Genomic DNA, 23760 nt, shown 5'->3' on the forward strand with positions numbered 1-23760 from the left:
AGTAAATAATCACAAGAGCAAGCTACATCTACTGCAAAAGGCAATAGGTTAAAAAAACACATCATATGCTTTGTGGCAAGACGACAGGAAACCTCGCCCCTTGCAGACTTCCCTCTCCAAGAGGGTCCAGCTCCGTGGAAAGCTGGATTGGCGGCCGTTTAAAAGCCTACACAGAACAAATGTAGTGAGTGTAACCCAGGTCCTAGTGAACAAGCGTAATGGTGGGTTTTGTCCCACTGATATGTGGGAACGAATGACTTGCACAGACAGCCTCCATGAAGAGCCAACAGCTGAATGAGCTTCCATCTCAGCCACACGTTGAGATGGGTTGTCTTCTTGGCATGAGACACAGCAAAATTGCCTGACCACTGATCTAGATCTATAGAGGTGACATAATCCAACCTATCCTTCTGTCCCCTTCTTGGGTGAAGACATTTTTGATAAAGCATAGATCTTTTTTCCTATGGAACAGGAGAAAGCCTCTGTCACTGAAAGGCATCGCGATATTTTATGTGCTCTCGCAGGTCTCTGGAAGGACCCACATGCTCTCAACATCAAAAATGTTAATCAAAACTGAGTGCCCCACTCAGAGCATATTTGTTGAGGTAAGGATAGGCTGAAGGGGCTCAGACAGCTAAGCAGGAGAGAGGCCCAGTGCAGTGTTCTTTCAGGTCACCAATATTTTAGTTGCGGTGGCTGGGTTCACACTGCAGCACCTTTATAAGCAATGCTACTAAAGCAAAAGGAAAGTGCATAGCAATTTTTGCAGGAACATTTGCTTAGAAACAGCTCTTCTCTCCCTTGCCCCACCCCTCCCATCAAATCTCTTCCAGAGTGTACTAAATTTTGCTTCTCTGGCTTATCTCTGACTGCACACACTAGCTCCCAAGAGTCATTACAGTCATTTCCTCTCTCATTCATTCTTTCTACATCTCCTCTTTGTAACTCACTCAACCCCTTTCCTGCACATGCCTCTATGCAGGTCTCTGGAACCAGTGGGATAAGATAAAAAGGTTTTTTTATTTACTGTTTACTTTGATTTGAATCCTTAGGGTTGATTTCTGTTTCACACTCCACTAGCTTCAGGGTAAGTCAAAGTCCAGACAAGAACTGCATGCATTGTGCCAAGTCATAGCTGCACCACAGACTGTGCACAAGTTAAGCTGACGCAGAATTAGAGCTTCATGCCCTGTATTGCCTTCACAGTGCAAAGGATACTGAAGAAAGTCAGGAGCATTCTTACAACTTAAGGTATTCTGCTTTCTTCTGATGGCCTGTGGGCCTGCACCAGAGTGAACTGACCCAGCTGAGGGTTTACCCCGGGGATTTCTGCTGCTGTATGCCTAAAGTAATTTCAGGGAAGCCAGCATTACCCTAGCTTTATGCTGGTAGACCTTACAGCAGGATCTGGCTTGACTTTTCAAGGTGTACTATATATTTTTAGATGACCTGAAAGGAAGGAGAGATGTTGCCATATTCTTCTGATGCACCCCTGCACTGAACTCAAAACCAAGAGTTACTGCATTCAATCAGCTTGCTGGCTGTGTTACAAAGCGCACAGCAAGGACTTCTGATACAGAGCTGCACTCCATCCTTAACTCAACCTACACAGCATGCACTGAAGTAGCTATGCGCAGTGCAGGGGGACAGAAGCAGAGCAAACGGAATTTCTCTCCCTTTGAGAAGGTGACACAGCTCCTGTACCATATCTGTAGGAGGGGAGGAGGAGAATAGGCAAGGGTGCCTCTAGCTACCATCATTTTCCTTCTTGCTAACTGTACAGAGAAAAAGTGAACCAATTAAAGAAAGGAGAGGAAATCAGTAGGTAATTGCAATAAAAGCATGCTATTGTGGCTGCTCATGGACCTACTAATGGCCCCAGAAAAGCCACACAACTTTGTGGTGAAAAATACAAAACAGCAAAGAAAAAAATGCAGTGATCACACATGAAGAGTGTAAAATCCTCAGAGCCTTGAAAAATAAACACTTCCTATTAAAATGGGCTTCTGGGCACTCCCCTGATGAGCAGATCTAGGCTTGGAGTCACTGCCCACCTCCCTACACCAAGGGAGGAAGCTCAAACATTAGCACTACCACTTTGCCAGCTTTCCATGGTCTGTTTTCCTCCCAGCTAGAAATCTAAGCTTTCCCTTTCAGAACATCACTGTGGCCTAGATGGGCAAGTGTCCTTCAGAGATGAGAAAGTTTGTGGCATACAAGACGTCTAAGCCAGCCCCTTCCGAAGGGTCAGCACTAGAATCTCATACGAGGGCACAGGGCCCATTTAGAGAGACTCAGTACTGCAGGCCAGTATGAATATAAGATTTTTAGTAAGTATTGTTTTCATTTTAACCTGAAATATGTTTGTAGCCTTGCTTTGATTCCTTCTCTGGTATTGTGAGATTAGCTTTCATTTTAGCAAAAGGGTTTTAAGATCACCACCTAGTCATAGGACATCAGGTGCTGGGGCTTTCTGAAAAAAGTACACCATGTATCACAAGATATGTACTAATCTCAGCAGCAAGCAAAACTTGAAGCCTGTCTGAAAGATCTCAGCTCCTCCCAGTCCCTGCAGGCACCACAGATAGATAGCTCCAAGCTCCTGCCTAGAAGACCACATGCTGAAGTGTGAGCACAGGTCATTTACCTTAGCCATCTTCTTTGAAGATCTGGGCAGGATATACAGGCACAGCTGTCTGTACTGTCATTCACCCTCATTTCTGGCTAGTAGCAACCAAGGTTAATTCTTTGCTTCTAAGTGCCACAGAGGGCTGTGACCCTGGGAATCCTGGCACACAACCACAGTGCCTTGTGTTATCCCTGCTGAGGAAGCCTGCAATGGGAACAGATTGGATCCACGTGCTCCTCTCCTAGTTGTGATCACCAACTGGATAGATAATCCCTTCATGGGCTGCTGCTCTACAATTGCAGTGCAGCAACCAATCCAATCCGAGAGCCAGACCCAGGCCCAGGGGGATAATTCCCCTCCTACTACCCTACAACATGGTGAAATCTACTTGTTTCCATAGAAACAAATCAGTTTGATGTCCACACAGTCCCTGCATCCCTCACTGCCATATATCAGCCTCAAGCTGCTAAGGCTGAGAGATTTAAGCAAACATCTACAGGTATAGGTCAAGAGATCGCAGGAGAAACAGGAGGAATTCCAGGCACATTAAACCCACCGTCTCACCTGAGATGCCACTTATTTCAGCTGATGTCTGCTGCGAGAGAATTAACCGGGAGCATCCTTTCCCTCCTCCATTTTGAGGGCTGATTTATCTGCCAGATCTCCCCTGCAGATGGGTTAGTCCTGAATACACAAGGACATAAAACGCAGACAGGAAAGGCATACAGGACCCTACCACCTCAAATGCACTTGTGAGCCAATTTCCTCTTTGTATTTTTGCAGATAACAACTGTAAAGGGATTTTCTTGTTTGAAGCTCCACAATTTATTGAGGATTATTTAGAGTGGTACAGCCTACAGTGCAATGCCTGGTCTCAAAAAGTCACTGCCCATTATAGCAAATGCCGCATTGACTTTAGGCTGCAGCGCTGGCTAAGGCAAGAGTCTTGAGACTAGAAAATGCAGCACTGCTGCTGTGCAGCTTCCTCTGGGATCTTTGGAGGAATAGAAAGCGAAGTCCTGACCTGGCTTGCTGCCTTGGGATATTCAAGATAAAGAAAAACAGCACTGATTCTACATGACAATATCAGGAACTCAAGGGAATGAACAGCCCAGCATATTCTGAATGGATGTGGCAGCAAGGATTACACATTTGTGGAAAAGGCAACTTCAATTTCAAGGCTGGCAATTCTAGAGGGGAAAACAAGGCTGGTTTCACTTTAGGGGATCAGCATCTTCAACTTGATCAAAAAAACCATACAAAAACAAAAAAACACATAACATCAGACCTGGGTAGTGATACTCGGATTCAAGGGAATAGTGACTACAGCACTGCCTGGGTCCAGAGGCCTCAAGAACCACAGTTACAGGAGATACTGCACTAGCATGATGCATTCCCCACCCCAGAAGCTGAGACACTCTTCTATCTGCCAGGCTGATTTTTCACCATATAGCATGAGAGCATGTTTTCCTTCTATTCTCACTGAAAAATACACACACTGGCAAAAGCCACCATGTGCATAGTTTATTCTATGTACCTCAGCCTGCAAGGCTTTATCTCCAGAATCTGCAACTTCCAGACAATAGTCTCCAAGAGGACAATACTAGGCATCAGCAACACCCTGGAACATCAAATTAACCCCATCCTGATGGCAGTAATGAAGAGATCCAGTTTTTAATGGCAACAAAGGTAAGTCCATGACCCAGCATCTTTGCTTGTCTCCTCCTCAAGCTGCACTGAGCTGTCATAATTCTGCAGTAACACTGCTCTGCTTTGGCACAAACCAACCTACTGAGAAATCTTGGCTTTATCATAACAGAAGAAAGTTGCAGCCCTGCAAAATATGACCTGTACAGCATCTGCAACTTGAGCGGGGAGAAAACAGAAGGACAAGATGTACAATAAAACTTTGGAGAGGAATAACTGATGGGAAAGCACAGCCACAATAACACACTAGGATTAAATGTGCTAAGACTGCTGAGCAACAGGCTGACCTTGCTATTTCCCACCACCAGTGTCCTAATTTGTCCTAGCTCTCTGGAGTCAGGCTGCAGCTGAGTCTAGACTCAAAGCTGTCCTGCACTGAAGTCTCTCCTGTGTCAAGGGATATGAATAGATTGTGCAGAAACAACTAATATTCAAGGCTTTCACTACATCAAGACTCAGCTCCTGGAACACTGCATTTTCCAGCCTCTGATAAACGGAAGCTTGCATCTTGGGACCTCTAAGACACTGGATAAAGAGGGTTTTTTATCCCCCTTTTTTGCCATTCTCTCCTTTAGAGAAGGAAATCTAGTATAATGGCAGACTAAGATACCAGAGACTCATGGGTAAGTGGTATCTTAGACTTCTTGTCAAAACTCCACTACCTCTGGAGTCCTCTTATTTGCTGCAAGACCTAAAAGGGGAACAAACGTGGCTCGAGGCACATTCCATCACTGCAGTATGACACTTCCCCCACTCCCAGATGGCAGTGAGTGCTAGGAAAGGAGACGGTCTCCCAGAGCCCAAATGCCTTTACAGGGCTACACAGAACTGAAAGAGTCTACCGGAAAAGGCAGCATCACTTTGATGAGCCCACTAATAAGAACCTGAAGAGAAGCTATATGAGGAGAAGGGCAGAGGTCTCAAGCCATGATGTGCTATCACACATTTATCTTGCATCAGAGGTAAGGGGTGGAGTGCATCATGGACAGTAAGGTAGACCAATTCCCCAAAACAGTCCAGGCAGGCAGGACAGAGTTCTGCAGGGTAATGAGGCCATGCAACACTCAGGCAGCCTGCTGAAGCTGTCTGAAGTGCGTGGCTGTCCTGCAGAGGGCATTTAAGACGATGTGTATCTCCATTCTGCCTGGAGAAGTCGTATGCAGGAACAGCGCCAAGCTCCTTGCTATACACTGCACCTCTGCAGTTTCAGATATAATTAGGATCACCCTGGCTGGAGACACGGTGCAGAGACTGCTTCTTAAGCCCTTGAAGAAAAACAAACCAACAGACTGCAGCTCTAGCTCAGAGAAAGTCAGAGGCATTAAATGATACTTTGAAAACCCCACAGAAGATATATTTTTCAAGCTACATAGAAATTAAAGTTGGATCAATAGCTCCAGGAGAGAAGGCATTCTGCCTCTCTGGCTGGTCCCACCTAAGAGGATGCCTCTGCCAGAGTCTGTATCCTTTCTGATCAACCAGTGGGACAGCCTTCCTCATGTCCTAGGGAATATTTTCATCTCTGGTCAACTTTGGGGCAGGGGCCACAGAAAGTGACAGAGAAAAGCAAGTTTATATACAGATATACATGCACAGAATTTCTAAAGGGGTCCAAATATCCATGAACAACAATTTAGGGTTTAAATTCAAAAATCAGGAGGAAGGTTAAAACCAGCACTGTATGTTCATGGGCACTCTGAATCCACAGGGAAATTGTGGTGTAGTGACCTGGACAAACAGGCCAGTCTTCCGGTCTCCCATTCCTTTCCCTGCTTGCCACAGGAAAAGCATTTACTTGATTCTCTTCCCCTGATATTCCCCCACTTCAAACCAATACACTGATTTCTAATAGCATTTGCTTTTGCTTGTCCAGGCATCCAGTTTGAAATCAAAGCTGTCCAAATAGATTCTAAAAGATGAAGTGCTAAAGGCAGTGTCTCACTTTTTTTGGTCTAAATCATCCTTAAATAGTCTATAAGAATTCATACAGGGAATGGACCTCCTTCTCCAACATGAGTTTGGTGCACAAGGTAGTATGCAGGCCTGGCATAACAAATGCATCACGTGCAAACATGCATGAACAGAGTGATCCCTAGGAACAGGACCATCAGATCAAAGTAGCATAGCCTGAAGGGAAAGAAGTCCTGCTGGGATCTCTGAGAACTGCACTGATGAAGAAGAGGTGACCCAAGTTTCAGCACTGGAGCTGCAGCATCAGCTCCACAGCACAACGCATGTCATGCACCAATCCCTAGAGGTTGCTCTGCACTTCAGTACGTACCGATCCCCTGCAGCAATAACCCCGCTGCGACAGATCTCAAGGCCACCACCATGCCCAGGCAATTCCCAGCTATTCATAGAGGAGCTTCTATTAAAAGTAAAAGCACAATCAGCTTAAGAAATAGCCAGAGATTACCCAAGAGATCACAGCAGCCTGAAAGAGAGAAAACCTAACGTGTATTAGAATCAAAGGGCCCCATCCTGACTCTCAGCAGTGCAAGCTGCTCAGAATAAACCTCAAGCTAGTTAGTGGAGCTAAAGACCAGTATAAAAAAAATTAGTTAGAGCTTCAGACCAGTATAAAAAAAATTAGTTAGAGCTTCATTTTCTACAGGCTCAATTCTGAACAGGGCATCAGGAATAGTCCCCAACTGATAGAGACCTGTTCTTGAACCAGCACTTGGGTGACAAAGGGACAGTTATTTTCATTATAAGCCCCTGTTCATCAAGGTTTACAATTACCTGGGTGAGGAAGCACTCTCTGAGCTGAAACACAGCATGTTGATTTGTTGCCAGAGCTCTGAGCCAGGTTCTAAAGAATTTACTGTCTTTACACAGGCAAGAGTGGCGGGAAAGCAAAGGGGAGCTGAACAAAGACTTCAAGATTTTGCCCTTAGGAATCTCTTCCTTGTGCTTAGAAATTCAGCACAGCCTTCCCCTGCCCTGATCCCCTGCCTCAAAAAAATAAAAATAAATTAAAAAAGCTTTTCCTCCTGCTCTCCTGGGTAGATTAGCTCTGCTCTACAAATGCTTGCAGATGTTGAGAACCGACTACTCCGCATCCCTGTAGACTTCTGCCTGTTGATGCTTTGAGGAAGTTTGTTAATATAGCTGAGAAACTCTTCCATGATACGGCTGCAGTTTATGCTCAGCTTCTACATAGCGTTTGAGCAACACTGCCTGGCTCTTCAGCCAAAATCCACAGCAGTATCAGCTTAATATCCACTATGTCTTCTCTCAGGCAGCCCATATACTACTCTGACCCCTCTTATATCAAGATTCAGTTTCACTGCCACAAAATGTCTGTACCAGCATAGCAAGACGAGAGCCCAGCAATTCGCTTGTTATGGTAGCATTAACTCCTCACCCCTCGGAGCAGCTGCAACAATGCAACCGAAAGCCCAAAGAAACAGGAAAGGGAGGGTTAAAGGGGACTGTTGAGGCAATAGATTATTAAAACAGTATTTTTGCCCTAGAGACCCAAGTTCAATTCCTGTTTCAGTCACAAGTGAAGAACTGGGTTTATCCCAAACCTCACTTAGCATAACTTATTGTTCAGCATGACTGTAGTAGAAGTATTTCAGCAGGGCTTATAGCTTTGGGACATAAGCCCTGATTTTTAGGAAGGGAAGGGTTCATGATACAGGTCTTAAAGTTTTGTGATTCTTTACATTTGTCTCCTGGAGCATTTAGAAAAACAGTGTATTTGAAACACAAAAAGCCACAAGCGTGCACATTAGAAACGGATGTTTTCAATACAAAAGCTACACCGCTCTTCTCCTGGTCTGATTACTGTGTCCAGGGCTCCAGAAAAAGCCACACGAGTCACAAGACTTGCAGAAAAGTGGCAGAAGCTGGCAAATTTGCTTCCAGTCAGCAAGAACACAATTTGAAGAGCTTGCATATTGTCTGCTTCCAACACTTTCAAGAACATCTCATGCTGAACTGCAAGGGACTGAAACACCATCCCACTTCCAGTTGGTTACGGCTGGGCCTGCCAGAGCTCTGAGAACGTCTAACATAGCCGAGAGCAACCGGAGGCACCGCTGGATTTCACGCTCGGGGCTCATTCTTCCCGTACCATGTCTTGAAGGAAAGAAAAGCAATGTCTATTACGGTCAGCTTAGAAGCTGTAACACGGCCATAGAGGAAACAACCATCAGCAAGTAACTTAGTTGTTAAGCTCTTCTATATGCATAGGAGAGCAGAAGACAGTTAGGAGTGACTTTACATTAGATTGCTATAAATTACAGCATTCACTCATAAGACTTCAAAAAATGAAAAGCTGGACACAAGTGCAAAGTATCAACAAGTCTCCCAGAATAATTGTTTAAATATTTAGCACTAAATTGTGCTCTCAGCCGCACTCCGTTCCGATACGCACGTACTCTTGCCTGCTCCTCAGTAAACACTGAAAAGTCTCAGTCCTCTTTTTGTAGCCACACTAATATTTATAGTAGTTAGTCCTGAGCAAGAGCATTTTGGAGCTTCCAGCACCAGTCCTGCTTGCATAGTCTGACCCCTCCAGGCCTGGCCAGACCAGAGCATTTAAAGTCTGGCCAGACTGTTTAAAGTCGCTCCAGGCAGAGCTCTGGGCTCATTCCTTCATAGGGCCTGCACTACTCATCCCTGCCTAGAGACCTGGACAACCCACAAGTTTTGATTCAGGTCACCCTCTGGCAAATGATATCAGGAAAGGAGGTAAAGGCCATATGGCAACAGGTATGGAAACAAAAGCTCCAAGGAGTCCACAGTCTGCACAGCTCCTTTGCTTCTATGAAGGGCTATGCCCCAAAATTAAATACTACCAATGCATCTAGCACAGCTTCTCATTTCCCAATGATTTCTAAGAGAACCCCAAGCCCTCAAAGCCAGCGTATGGTCTCTGTCAACATCCAGAGGGCTGTATCATCCCTGACCTCTCGGCAGAGCAGACCGAAGCGACCAGTGACATTTGATACCAGAGGGTGAATGAGACCGCACAAGCGGCTGAAGCTCCCGTCACACCACGGCAGTAGAGAAGGCAGTTCTTCCAAAGCACTCGGGCAGACACCAGTGCATCCCCTTTGCAGGGTTTGAATTCATTGTAAAGAATTTTTTTTTTTTACTTCATGATTAACCTTTTCCAGCATTATTTCAAGTACCAATTAACGCTACAAGTCTACATGACATGATACTTTGTCAGACGTATGAAAGAAAGACTTATCCAATATCCTCTCCTTTCTACAGATGGAGGAAAAAGGTGCAAAGAAATTAGTCATTCAAGAATTTTGTTTCAGGGCTGAGAACACAACTCGATCTCAAGGCTACACAGGCCCACCTGCCCGTTATCACACAGACGGCCTTCCTTTAACCTGAGCTTCCACACTCAGTCGGGAAAGTGCAAAACCAGGTCTGAGATCAGGAAGAACAAAGTTCAAGTGCAGTGAGAAACTCTCCTAGCAGTGGGCTATTTCCCCACCGTGCATGCCTGGATTTCTGGTTTTCACAGATTGTTTTAGCTCTCCTCCCAACTAACAGGGCTCTGACTCATACGCTTATATATTTTTGAGTCCAAGAAGGAAAGTATTACACTCAAAGACTCTTTTTTTAAGTCGCTTTTTCAGGAAGAAGCTTTACTGTGCACACTGGCAGTAAATTTCCTTTCACAGATACCACCTCAAAACCAATTTTTTTGCACTGGGCATTTAGGCAGAACACCATATTCTTTTAGGCAACTGCCTGCCTGCCTACCCACCCCCCTTCAGTCACGCACTTGGTTTTGCCACTTAAAGGCACTGACTGAAACAAAAATGTGAGTATTGGCTCACATGGGTGGAGCACACATGGGTTTGGCTCCTGTCTAACAAGCATGTGCTCAATACACCATAGTAAGTTTGTGCTTATTATGTAAGTAGATAGAACGCAGAAAGAGCTAAGTTTTCTTTGATTAACTTACACTAAATTGCAAACCTCCTCCGTTTCCCCTCAAAAGGGTTCATCTTAGATGCTAAGAAAGCCTCACTCGGAGGCATTTTTTTTTTTACTCACGCTTGGAAAGCCAGGCTCAAGCTTCCACTTAAGTACAAAGTAGGGACGTTCAGTCATGCACCAGATCAGGAATGGGGTTTGCTTCCTGGCGCAGAATAACATTTTCAGAAGCTGCCTCAGATATGAGGTGCCTCAGACAGACTCCCACACCTTCTATTTAAGGCCAGCGCAGCTCTGCCTACTCAGAGCATCTGGAGACGTCAGGTTCAAGGACTTCGCTCAGCATCCCCAGCTAGCTATTAAACTAAGACTTCTGAAAACAATCAGTAGCCTTAAAAAATAAAATAAAATGTTTGCCTTTTTCTATCTTCACGTCAGTGTAAACTGACTGGGGGCAGTGCTACAAGCATTTAGCATTTTGGGTTTGGGTTTTTTTTTCCCTCCAATGACAAGGAAAGTTCTCAGGTACTATGACTTCTATTCCCTACTGGTTTTGCAGACCCTAGAAGAAAACACACACACACACACACACCACTTACAGCCTCAAAGTACTGTAAGGATTAATTAACGCTCTGGATGTTTTAAGATTCCCAGCATGAGGATTATTATGGTAACAAGGAGAAGTCCACAGCAGCAAATAAGGTATCCTCCTGACATGCTAGCTATCAGGTGATAAATTCCAGAAATAAGGCAATATGCCATTTTCACCAGCTGGTAGGTCCAGGCAAGTGCATAATTGCAAAGTTACTGAGCATCACCTTTCCCTTGTGCTAGTTCTGACAGCCTCTGATGCATGCCGTAAGGATGTCTCTTTTCCTAGCGAGTACAAGGCCAATAGGCAGTTCCCAAAAGCATGAGATCATCACTAAGGAGTTAAGCTGAAGAATACAGTCAGTGAGGTCTGCAGAGAACATTTAACCACTGCAGGAAGCAGAAAAGATATTGAAAACTTGTATTTATTTGATCCTTCCCCTGTAACATTCACACAAGTGGTCAGAGGACAAATCACACAGGCAGACACTGCCGCATCTACAGAGGTTGAGATCCATGCTTTTTTTTTCCCTCCTTACAGCCTTCCATGTTACATTATGATTTAATCATGCATCTCCCCCTAATGTTCCTCCTCCCACAAGTGTTTACTGGGAGCTATATACATTTCTCTTAAGTTAAATCATTCTCTCTTGTGGTCTATTGCAACACACTATCCATTTCCCATGCTCCACTTTTTCCTTTCTTCTCCAATTAACCTGGTAAGTGAGGTATGTTCTTTACTGAAGACTAAAGGCTCACTGCTGTTTGAAGGACTATTACTTTACCATGATGTATTTCACCAGAAGGCAGAGTCCTATTCCTGGCTTTTGCATTATCCTCCGTAAACCTAGATAGGTCATTTCCCCCCAAAATGCCTACTTCTTTAACCTGCAATACATAACAATATTTGTGAGCTGGCCAAATACATTTATTATACAACATTTTAGGATCAGTGTCTCATAAGCAGTCTCTCCACCAGCATTGTAAAAGTATCCCAAAGCAGAACAAAATAATTACATTTAAGGACCCCTTCTGTGGCAAGGGCCAAGAGCAAGTGTCTCCTTGCTCAATTTAAAAATCTGCCATTAGAGTACTTCATTGATGCTCAGCATTACCCAGTAGAGTGGACACTCAATCTGTAAGCAACATAGCTATGATTTTTAAGTTTAATCCATCAGTTCTTTCATGCAACAGTCAGTAAGCTCATGAAGCAAACACTGTGGCAGAAGCCTAAATAATGTAAAGCATGAAGACTGCTGATAAAACAGTTTTCATGCAGTATCCAAAAAGGCCAGGTATCTACACCATCTCTTAAGCATCCCTATGGGCTTTTTCACTTCTAGACAGTAGTTGTTAAATGCTACTGTTGACACCTCTGAAGGTATTTTGCTGGAGAAGCTTCCCACAAAACAGCGAAGTATGCATTATCAAAGTAAGTATTCCCTTATCTACTGGGGAGGTAAGTATTTATCTCTATATGGCTGGAGGAGGCTGAGACGTGAAGACATTCCTGAAAGTTATAATCTACCAGAAGCCAAACTAAAATTCATGACTTCAAGACCTAGCTTTGCATTTTCAGTATGTCACACAGCAAGGCAAAGACAGTCGTAACACTCTGCCTTGCCCTTGTCCAGTTTTTGTCAAAGCAATTATAGTAGCACAAGCTACCAATCTTAATAGGTACGTAGCACTGCCAGAGATCTTGTACCACAGCTGCTTGCAATGCTGCGTTTTTTCCTGCTCTTTTATGCATGCTAGCTCATACTACAAGAACACCTTTTTCCATTGCTGGGATTTCAGTCTGCTAGGAGAGGCTGGGTTAACGCACCACAGTTGAGTTTAGGTCTATATCCGCCCCCGTATTCCTTCAGCAATTTGCTGAGAATCCCCCAGAGACAGTCAACACTCAGAAGTGCCATTTTTCCTTTTAAACAAAAGAATATCAATAAAACCTCATCAGAGGATGGAATTCCATTACCCTAAGGCACTTTACACCCACCTACCTCATTTCAGCCGTCTATATTAAATGCATGAACACAGGTATCCAATGCACCTCTACAAAAGCCGTATCATTTAGCTTTGCTGTTCAGCACTATGCTACATTACAGACAGAGGTGCAGACACCTTTATACAGCACAGTAAATACACACGCTTCCTCCTCCAGAGCCAAAGCCCTCCTGATGACCAGGTGATGTACAAACATCAGCTAATTCAGCATGTACCATCAGAGCCTGGAGACAGACAGCTAAATACCCCTGTTTGGTTTGGGGTATAGAAGTCCCCAAGAGAGAAGGATGATGCTCAGGTCTGGGACTAAATATAACTCCAGATTCAGCTTCCATAGCTTTGACACAGCTTAGCTTTCTTGACCAGAAACAAGATAGCCTCATCTCCATTCAAGTCCCTCTACCTACCGCTCGCAGGCCTTAGTCATTCCCTTCTCAGCAGCCCCCTTAGACCATCTGTTCTGCAGAAGTCAGAGGTGCCTTGTTTTCTCCATGACGAGCAATGCAGCTGTCCTAACAGGGCTGAGCAGCACGTTGCCTTGGATCAGCCAGCAAGAGCACAGCACAGAGGCATTTACGCAGCCATCTGAACACAGCCCAGTGCTTTCAGTTTTCCCTGTTCATAAAGCACAGATAACAGTAATACTCCTACAAATCCAGAATTTGTGCAACAGTGCTTTGAGATCTTATTTAAGAAGAGGCACCAGCATTTGTTATTTATTTTCACATAGCAAAATAAGAGTAGCATGAACACAGATGGATTTTAGAAACGGCTTTGTCTTGTACATCTCCCCTTCTCTGTCCTTCGGGCTCTCTCAAGTTAGATGAGCACACACCATTTTTATCAGAGTAATTTTGCTAGCACTGGTGCCAAGTCTAAAACCTTCTAAATATGGGATACAGCAACGCCATAAGCATGGGCTAAATGACCCCCTGAAGTCCCTTCCAACCTGAATTAGCTTATGTGCCTATGACAGCACCAACAGGAAATGCCTAGGGCTGACCAGATTAACCTTCCTTCCCGTTGCGAGGCCCAGGATAAACCGGTCCGCAGAGAGGTATGTCACCTGCCTGGCTTCCACCCGGCTTCTCTCACATCTTCAACGATTATAACACTGTCAGCTGGTATCCTAGTCACCATGCTGAGTCCTCGGCAGCAAAAACACACATAGCAGCCACATCGACATCTGGTATTATAAATACAGGCTCTGCATTGTTGGGTAATCCGTTAACAGCAGAGTAAGTGACACTGAAAGAGTAATTAGCAGCAACTAGTAAGCCATTGCATTCAGGAGGAGAAAGGAGGAAAAAAAGAAGTCTGGTGAGATATGGAACTAAACACTGATTGTGTTCAGCACTGCTCCTCTGTGCTTTGAGGTTTCCAGCATGCGTGGGATTTAGTGCTACTGCAAGATGCCAGCAGCAGACCTAGACTGAAGCCCTGCATAGCCACAGGCAAGGCCTGGCACTGGGGGGGGACTGTGCCGCTCTGCTACACGGACATGCCTCGACCGCAATTTGAAAGAAGCCCCTCATGTACTGAGGGGAAGAAATCAGCCCAGGCAAGGCCTGCAGTCCCTCAAGTGCCCCCATCAAGCAAATCGGTCAGTACCAACAGCATCTGTATTCACTCCTGCACAAATTTCCATCCACTCAGAGAAGCTCATCAGCACTCACATCCACTGTGCGGTGAGCATCCAGCTCGCCAAGCAATAGCTGCTCCAGCTGCTGAGCAATAGCTGCTCCAGCATCCTGATATCAAGCCGGAGCAGTGGCATATGTCATGTCCACACTACAGCCACAATCATATTTGTACACAGTAGGTCTACACACAGTTTCTCTTATGCCTGTTCAGACAAGAAAATAACCCATGCCATGAGGAGCCATGTTTATCCTAGATACTATTTCCATAGCTTCCTATCACAGTTTAAGATCTACACAAAAAGAAGGGCAATACATCGCAGCAGGACCCCATCATTATTTTAACAGCATTGTTTTTGTAGTATATGCACATACATTCTTGTGGTAAGAAGTCTCATGTTACCAGTCTCTAAACTAGTCAGCACTCAGGGGTATCAAATGGAGAAAGACCTCTTTCCTTTGACATATTTTCCATTTTCACTTCAATTATTTCTCTAAATGCTTTTCTACAGCCTGTTTCACTCAGGCCTCTCAGCTTCTGCTCAAGGGACCCTTCATAATTTCATTTTCTAAAAGCCACGGCACCATAACATGCTGCTTCGGAGACAGCTGATGGGACACGGTGAGGTCACAAGTTCTCCTGGGATAGGGATCATTAGAAAGAGATAGAAAACAGAATTTAATTCATTTGCTCTCCACCAGGCAGATAAAGTCCCCAGTTCTCCGTTGGTGTTAGTGGAGCCTCACCAAGGACAGATATATCCCCTTCTGTTTGCTCAGTCTAAAAGAAAGGGACAGCATACTCCGATTCACTGGCTGTCCTTAGAAGGACCATCCTCCAGCCCAACAGCCATACATTATATATTACGCCATTGCAGCACTGCCTGCATAGATTCTCTAAAAAGGATTTACTAGGTTGGACTGCCAGTAGCTAGAAAGCATGAAAAGAGCAGAGCCAACAGGTGAAGCATAGCTTTGCTCATGTTTTTCTTAAGACCTATTTTCCCTTTCTTCTTGGTAAACTATAGTAGAGCAAGTCTTTCCCTTTCAGGGCAGGAATCATCATTTTCTTCTAGATCTACAAACGAGTGGGTCCTGGTCTATGACCTGGGGTTCGGTAAAATAACAGTGTTTCTGGAAGGTCCTTCCCCGGCACAGTTACCAGGAGCCCTGGAGGATGTTGCATGGATTATCGGAAGGCAGCTAGTGTGGATCCCCAACCTCTCTCTGGATGTGTACTTACATGCTAAAACAAAAATCATCCCGACTATGCTTTTTCCCCGGATACAACCACTGCACCTTTTTCCTAATACACAGAGCGCACACCGCACTCGTGGCCCAAGCCTGCCCTTGTGCAGGTCCAGAATTTGGGGACGTTCTCAGATAAACAAGCAATTCATGCAACGCCGCAGCCCCTGCCAGCGGTGGGAGAGCTTTACAAGCCATTTGTTAGCAAACAGCTCCCACAGAAAGAAGCAGCGTGGGGGGGTTGATGGGGACGAGAGGAGACCCAACGTGCCATAGAGGCTGTCACGAATGCAGCTTGCAGAAACAGCCACGCAAGCGCCTGACCAGGTATCACAGCAGTAGCTGGTCTTAAGACGAGTCACCAGCAAGCTGTGCTTTCCTCGTAGCTGAAGGGGGGTCTTGATAACTAACCCACACACCAGGGGCTGCAATCATTTAACGGGGCCAGACACAAGCTGGGGAGCAGCCGCCCTTGCCCAGGTGCAGCGTGTCTGCGCCGGAGCCGGCGGCCAGGCCGGGCGGTCTGCGATTTGCTCAGGTTGCGGATGATGAATGTGAAGGTCACGGGAAGGGAAGGCGGCAGAAGCCTGTCACAAAATGGTAGCACCGGGGGACCGGAGCGTAGAGCAGAAAGATAACCCCGTCCTTCCTCCAGCTTCCCCGCGGCTCCCGACATGGCCCCCGCGATGGAGGGCAGCGGAGCCGCGCTGGGGGAGGGGGCGGAGGGGATTAAACTTAAACCCCATCACCGCCACCCCCGGCTCTCAGCGGCCGCATCCACCGCCGGGGCAGCCCGGGCCGCCGCCCGGCCCCGCGCGAAAACGCGGCTCGGGGGCGATTTCACCCGCATTGCTGCCTCCCCCCTCTACCGTTATGTAACAGCCAGAGGGGTCCCTCGGCTTGTACCGGGCAGGGGCTGCCCCCGGGCACCGGAGCTCGGCCCCCCCCCCCGGTGCGGCAAAGGTGGGGACCCCCTCACCGCGGGGAGACCTCCTCCTCCTCCTCCTCCTCCTCACACACGCAGCCAGCAGCTCTGCCCCGCGCCGCACTGCCCCTGCAGCCAGCGGCGTTGCCCCCGCGCATGCAGCCAGCAGCGCTGCCCCTGCAGCCAGCAGCTTTGCTCCGCGCATGCAGCCAGCAGCGCTGCCCCTGCCCCGCGCTGCCCCAGCGCCCGCGAGCAGCGGCTCTGCCCCGCGCTGCGCTGCACCGCCCGTGCATGCAGCCGCTGCGGCTCCGGCCCCGCGCGCACGCCCGCGGCAACGGCGCCCGGGCACCGCACTGCCCCTGCGCCCCCCGCGCCGCCCCGCACCCGCAGCGGGGCTCCGGGGGGCGGGGGGGGGCACCTTACCTCCCCACGAAATTCTCCAGCACGGAGCTCTTGCCGGCGCTCTGCCCGCCCACCACGGCGATCTGCGGCAGGTCCAGGTTGGCGTTCTGGCCGATGGCGGCGAAGGCATCCTGGAGCCGGTTGACCAGGGGGATGAGGTCCTCCATCCCGCGGTTCCCCATGGCTGCGGCGCTGCGCCGGCACCTCGCCCCGCGGAGCCCGCGCCGCCGCCGCCGCCCTGCTCGCGCCGCCGAGGGGGCAGTGCCGCGCCGCGGCCCCCCACGCCCTCACCCACGGGTAGCCCAGCCCGGCCCGGCCCGGCGCGACGCGGCGGAGCTGCCCGGCCGCCCGCACCTCGCCCGGCTCGGCGCTGCCCCGCTGCCCGCCCGGGCTCGGCTCGCCCTCAGCGCGCGCCGCCGCCGCCAGGGAGCGCTTAAGGGCGCCGGCGCCGCGGAGCACGCTGGGAGTTGTAGTGCGGGCGGGGGCGGGGGGAGGCGGGCGCCCCGCGGCGCGTTCGGCGCCCCACAGCGAAGCCCCGCGCCATCTTAGGCTGCGCCGAGCTGCGCGGCGGGCGGCTGCGTGCCCGCGGGGAGGAGGGCCCCGCGCTCCCCGAAACTGGAGCTGCCCCCCGCCGTGCCAGGCCTCGGGGGGCCGTGTGGCCCCTCAGCCTGCGCGCGGTTGGGTCCGTGTACCCGTGTAACCATACAGTTAGGGTTAGAGTACACCTATAGTTCGGTGACCATGCTGGTACAGTTCAGTCACTGTATCTGTATAGTGGGGTCTCTGTACCTGTCCCGCTCAGCTGACGTACTGTATGGTTTGGTCAAAATACCTGTACGGTTTGGTCAACGTACTCTGTGGTTGCCGTACCAGTACAGTTCGGTCACTTTACCTATATGGTTTGGATGCTACAGCTGTACAGCTCAGGTGAGGTACCTGCATGGTTTGGTCATGATACCTGTATGGTTTGGTCATGATACCTGCGCAGTTCAGCTGATAAAGTTGTGTGGTTTGGTCATTATACTTGTGCGGTTTGGTCACTCTACCTCTACAGCTTGTTTGATACACCCATATGGTTTGGTTGAGATACCTGCACGTGAGGGCTTTGTGCCGGGGGGCACTGGTGGAATGGCTGGAATACGAGCAATACTTGACAGGACGAAACTGGAGGCTTGCAGAAATGCTTCCCCATTTCTGCTGCTTGACTTTCATTGAGACAGGGATGAAAAACCGATGGATTTCTGTTTTTGGCTGCAGAACAGTAGATATTGCTGCCGTTGCTATGTTTGATTTACCGAAACGCAAAGTACTTCATTTTCTGTGCTTCCACCTTCTTTACAAAAAGTTCATTTGCCTACAATAAAGAGGAAACTGTTTGGTTTTAGGCTTTTTAAAGGGATTTTTTTCACAAAAAATATGTGAGTCCATATTTGATTTGAAAGTGTACCAGTGAAAACAAGCGTGTTCCGAAAAGAAACTGATGGCTAGTGGTGACTCAGGAGAATAGAGTATGCTGCATTTCAGACGCTTCTTCGTCCATGCTATCCAGGACTCTTGTTCGCAGCTTAGATACAGCTGGGGGTGGGTGGGGGGAGGAATAACAAAACTGCAACAGATTTTGAGCTTTATTTTTCATTGTAAACAGCCACTCTTTAGTTATAATGGTTCTAAGCAAAATTTCACAGATCCGTCAAATGTAATCTATGCAGAAATGCCTGAGTACGTGGAGAAACTGGAACAACTGTTGTGAGGGGTGAATTTACCTCACTTGTGTCAGTGAAGATGCCCAAGGAAAATGCTTTGAAAATGTCACTAGCATTCAGGTAAGAAAGCTGAGGGAGGGAGTGAAAGCTGCTCCGTCTGTGCGGGTAACGTTATTGCAGGACACGTGTGGGTTGTTTTGGGGGCTGTCAATGCTAATTTTTTCCTTTCAGAAAATTGCCCAGCAGATCCAAGGAGAAATGAGCTTCAGAAACCCAATGGAGACTGTGGACAAATGTCTCTGAGCATCTGCCCAGCCTTTCTGGTCACTTATGTAGAAGGAACTTGCAGAAAGGACACAGCTTTTCTTTCAAAAGTTGACATCTCCCCCTTGTTAGAGGTCTCAGCAAAAATAACGACAAAGAGTATCACAGACTTTAAAAATGGTGTCATATTCCTCCCTGGGTCAGAGCTGATGTGCAAGGAATTTCAAATCATGAGGACTGTTGAAGTTTTACCCCAAGAACCATGAGAGGAAGGTTGCCCTTTGCCAGAGGTTGCTGTAACCTGCAGTTAACCTGCACAGCCCCGATTTCAATGCAGGGGAAGTTTGTCCACCTGCATCACTGTGATGAGGTCAGATAACATAGTGGCTTTTGCCACCTAGCTAATGCCTAAAGGGCCTTGACTTGACTTGCCTCCCTTCCCTGCCCCCCCATGAATCCACACCTGCCTTTAATATTCCCATAAAAGCAACTGTATTTGATTGTGGCTATCAACATTTTTACTAACAATATAACCATCAAACTATAAATATTGGATTTCACTCCCATCTGGCTGTTTAGCATTCTAAGCAGGTATTTTGCTCTGAGTGAACCCATTTTCATCCAGAAATTATCATTCAGGATTCCATTCTCTGGAAGAGCTAACATTAAATTAATACTTTTTTTTTCTATCAAGAAAGGTTTGTGAAGTAACATTGAAAGCACGTTATGCCAACAACTGATATTCAAGACTGGGAAAAAAATAACAGGATTCATGTTGTCAGTTAAGGGTCTGGTTCAGCAGAAAGGCTGCAGCAGGACTTTTTTGCAGGTATTCTTTTAAGTATTCTCTCTCCAATTTTCTTTTTCTATAAAATTGCTGTTTAGATCTCAGGAAACATATGGCCCATCATTTAGGGGTTTGGCCTAATCTGCTGAGGTCTCAAGGGGCAAAAGCGCACTGGAGACACTGTAGGGAGTTAACAGGGTCGCCTCCAAGTAGATAAGAAAGGCAGAAAAGGGAAAAAAAAGTGTGTTAAAACTCTGCAGAAATGTTGGCAAACTTTGCATAGATTTTTCTCTGCAGATCATTATGAGCCTAACACTGTAAGATGCACAAAGTAGGCTCCTGCTTCCGCTGTTTTGCAGATATAAGTAAATGAGGATAAGTGTATGCCTGCAGCATTACTTCTGCAAGAAGTCATTAATATCGAGGAGTCTGTCTAAGCACTTCTGCAGCAGTTGTAATCATACCCCAGGGAGCAGAGAGACCCAAACTCAAGCCTCAAGAGAAGTGAGGTTTGATTTTAGGAAGCTTTAGAAACCTACACCTCCCACTGATGAAAAGGAGAACTGCAGGCACTCAGAGTCCCCATCCTAAAGCCTTCCATTTTCTCTCCTGCAAGAAACTGTGATTTGCAAGGATATTAGCAACAGACAGGCCTTTTGATTCTGCCAGACCTCCTTCCTATGATTTACTCGGCAGCTTGTAGCAGCCGTAGGAGAAAAACAATTATGTGATCATCCTTCAGGGGAAATACTGAAAAATAGGAGGGATTTGGAAATAAAAAAGACTTTACAAACAGGAACAGACAGGAAAAATCTATTTGTGTCTACCTTAAAGAGCCTTGAGATATGTAAGCAAAGAAAAACTAAGAGAAAGACTTTTTTTTGCAAGGTGTTGTAAATATTTCTGGCCATACTTTAATATGAATCCCCTAAAAATGTACCTGAGCATAAATACGTCTGTTTCCATGTATTGCTATCAATGTAAAAACAATATATCCAGTCCTGGGAGAAGAAAGAGTAAAAAATGTGGAATATAATTACCTTACTAGTCTCCTAGTCATCTGCAAACTATTTCTCAGAGGTGCAGATGCCCCACGGTTTCCGTTGACTCCAGCCAGAGCTATGAATGTTCAGAACATTTTACAGTGGATCATGAAGTGAATGCTCTTGGTCCTTTGGTTTTGTAAGAAATGTTTATAAATAGAGGTCAGAATATAAACTCCAAAAAGGATCAGAGATAGGATTGTCACTGTGTGTATCAATATGAAATATATTATACAGCTGATGAATAGTTAAAAACCAATAGAATGAACATCTTAAATTGTTTCTATCTCTATAGGCAGCTTTACATAGTCATATCAATTTTTTAAGTATGTATTTTGTGCTGTAGCATCATTCATCTTTCGTAGTATCAGTTGCTCAGAAAGAAAGGTCTCTCTCTAGTGTTCCTATTAGTTGGAAGAACTATCTGAAAGAGAAGCAGCCTTTATTTTTGTGATGTTCAAATATGTAGCTTGTCTTTCTAGAATAAAACAGTGAAATACTTTATAATTTTCTCTCCTGTTGTGAAACAGGGAATTTGCTAAACTGGTCTGAGAATCTCTCAGAAGGAGGTAAAAGAAGGTTAATCTAGTGTACAAGACACTGGGTCAGGTTTATTTTTGGTGTAACTCCACAAAAGTCAGAATATAGTCCATCAGGAGAGGGATCTGGACATGGATGTGTTTAGATACATATTTCAAAAGCAGCAAAGCTGAGTTCACTGGACTTTCCACATCCAGAGAGAAGATACAAGAACAGGAACAGGAATATATTTTACTCTGAGACTGAAAATCATTGATAGGAGCTGTTTGGGCATGTGACAAAAAGGGCGTAAAAGATGTATGTTAGTTTATATGCTGTGGGCCTGCCCTGTCAATCAAGAAGTACTGGGAACAGGTTTCTAAAGCAATAGAGCAAAGACTGGGTGCAAGTATCTTAATGCACAGATTATCTTGTTTTAAAATACTGTGTGCTACTGCTTTCATGTATGTGAGTATGGTATTCCCACATATAAAACAGATACGGAAAACAGCAGAACTCCAATAATTAATATCAGCAGTTGAGAGCAGGGCTGGTGAAACATGAAACCGAATGTTACCTATTCTTTCAATGAATAGGCCTCCAAAGCAGAGGGGTACTGCTTTTAAGTACTTTAAAGTTCCATAGATCTTTTTCTCCAAGTTGGGGGGTTCAGAGACATTAAGGTGGGAACTCTTGTCATATCCTAGTAAAATGCGTAGCGCCATCCTTGCAGGTTTCAGCTACAAATGTGGGCACCTCAGCTTCTTGGTGCTCTTGTAGGCACTAAGAAATGGAGACTGCAGAAACCAGAGACTGCTTTTGAAAATTCAGTTGTGTGCATCTCCACCAAGGGTTTGATAGCAAGTCTTCCTCAGAGCCAAAATAAAACATACAGTCCAGTCTTGTCCTGTAAACTGGAAATATCTGGTTATCTGCAGGCCTCATCTGGTCCATGGAACAAATCCATATAGCCCAGTAAAAACTTCACTGACTATATAATGCAATCCAGCCCCTGAATAAAAAGCAATTATATGGTCTTTCCCCTCATCTGCCAAGAAGTCAGATAACCTTGATCTAAGTCATATAGAAGTAAATCGTAGGCTGCCTCACAGGGATCCGACAATTTAGCTAATGTAAGTCTCTTTTCTGAAGGGCACTTTCTCGGTCATTTTCCTGTATTTACCTTTTAGTTCTCACCACTCTGTTTAATTTATTCCCATTGTCAATACAACACAATTTTTGCTGTTTTTCCCTGAGCTTAGTGGATACCTAGGTTTCTGTGACTTGAATGGGATTGAATAAGACCACTGTATTCTTTACTGTAGCACTATAAATTTATGACATTCAGTGTATTCTCACATAATGACATGTATTTACTGCGTGCATATAGATCATTTAGCAGCAAGTCGCTTAGCGATTGAAAAGGAGATGTTCCTTGCAGAAAAGGAACTTTATTGTCAGGACATGGGAGTAAAGCTCTGTGTATCAGTGCTCAGTGAGGACAGATCGTACCCTTTAGCTGTCAGCTCAGACACACTGTTTAGTTGCTCACAATAAAGCAAATAAAAAGCTCCTAGCCCCATTTCCTGTGCTGTTAACTGACACCTCTGTGCATGACCTTCAAACTGAATGGTGTGATTAGCTAAATCTAGAGCCTTCTGTTTGGGGTTCAATTAAACCATCTTGAGTTGGTATGATAAGTACTTCTGGTCCATAAAGACATCTCTGAAGATCAACCTTTGGAACGTAGGTTGATAAAACAGCAGGTGTTTTTGCTTTACAGTTAGTTCTACAGTCTTAGTTCTGTCTTTTGGGTGTCCAGCTAATACGGGGACTAGCTGGGCATCTCTAAAATCATAAATTAACCCCCTCTTTCACCACTGCAAACCAGTCAGTTTCTATAATAGCACAATTACAGGAGCAAAAAGGATCGATTATGCAAAATGATTTGAAATAGACTCCACATATGTTTTCCATTCCATGTATGTATTCCCTGGGATGATGCTTAAGCTTTAATGCTTAACAGGACAGCATTTTCTCTGTGTGCAGATGGCTGTGACTGCCTGGATAGAGGACTCTGGGCATTAACCCAGCCCATCATTGATTAATACAGATGGGCATCTCCAAATTGATTATTGTAAAATCAGGGCAGTATGAAAAGGCCCAAAGGAAAAGTCAACATATGCTGCTTTGTTGAAAAGTATTAATGATAACTGTTTATCGGCAATGATTGTGTTCAGCTTGCAATACCTTCAGCTAAAAATCAATCCCGCAGCCTTTAGTGATCCAAGTAGTCTTTATTGGTGTGAATGATAAGACTATTTATACAGTAATTATTGTAGGATGGATTCTCCAGAACAGCAAACCGCTGAAATACATGTTTAC

General features: G+C 45.9%; 1 protein-coding gene across 18 annotated transcripts in view; it reads right to left on the reverse strand.

Moving 5' to 3' along the window:
• DNM1 (dynamin 1) overlaps window positions 1-17496 on the reverse strand; it is a 73270-nt gene extending 55774 nt beyond the window's left edge. For 10 of the 18 annotated variants that reach the window (XR_010392366.1, XR_010392365.1, XM_064523710.1 and 7 more), the window contains exon 1: window positions 17081-17493. Coding sequence is in view for 13 of the 18 variants with exons in the window: in XM_064523710.1 (XP_064379780.1) it covers window positions 17081-17241 (161 nt within the window). In the remaining 5 variants the exon portion in view is untranslated. Of the gene's footprint in view, window positions 1-17080 lie in introns of all 18 variants that reach the window. The other 8 variants (XR_010392369.1, XR_010392367.1, XR_010392368.1 and 5 more) reach the window with 3 other exon arrangements.
• Window positions 17497-23760: the final 6264 nt, after the last annotated feature.

The sequence above is a fragment of the Dromaius novaehollandiae genome, chromosome 20, assembly GCF_036370855.1.
Source record: "Dromaius novaehollandiae isolate bDroNov1 chromosome 20, bDroNov1.hap1, whole genome shotgun sequence".
Classification (NCBI taxonomy): Eukaryota; Metazoa; Chordata; class Aves; order Casuariiformes; family Dromaiidae; genus Dromaius; species Dromaius novaehollandiae.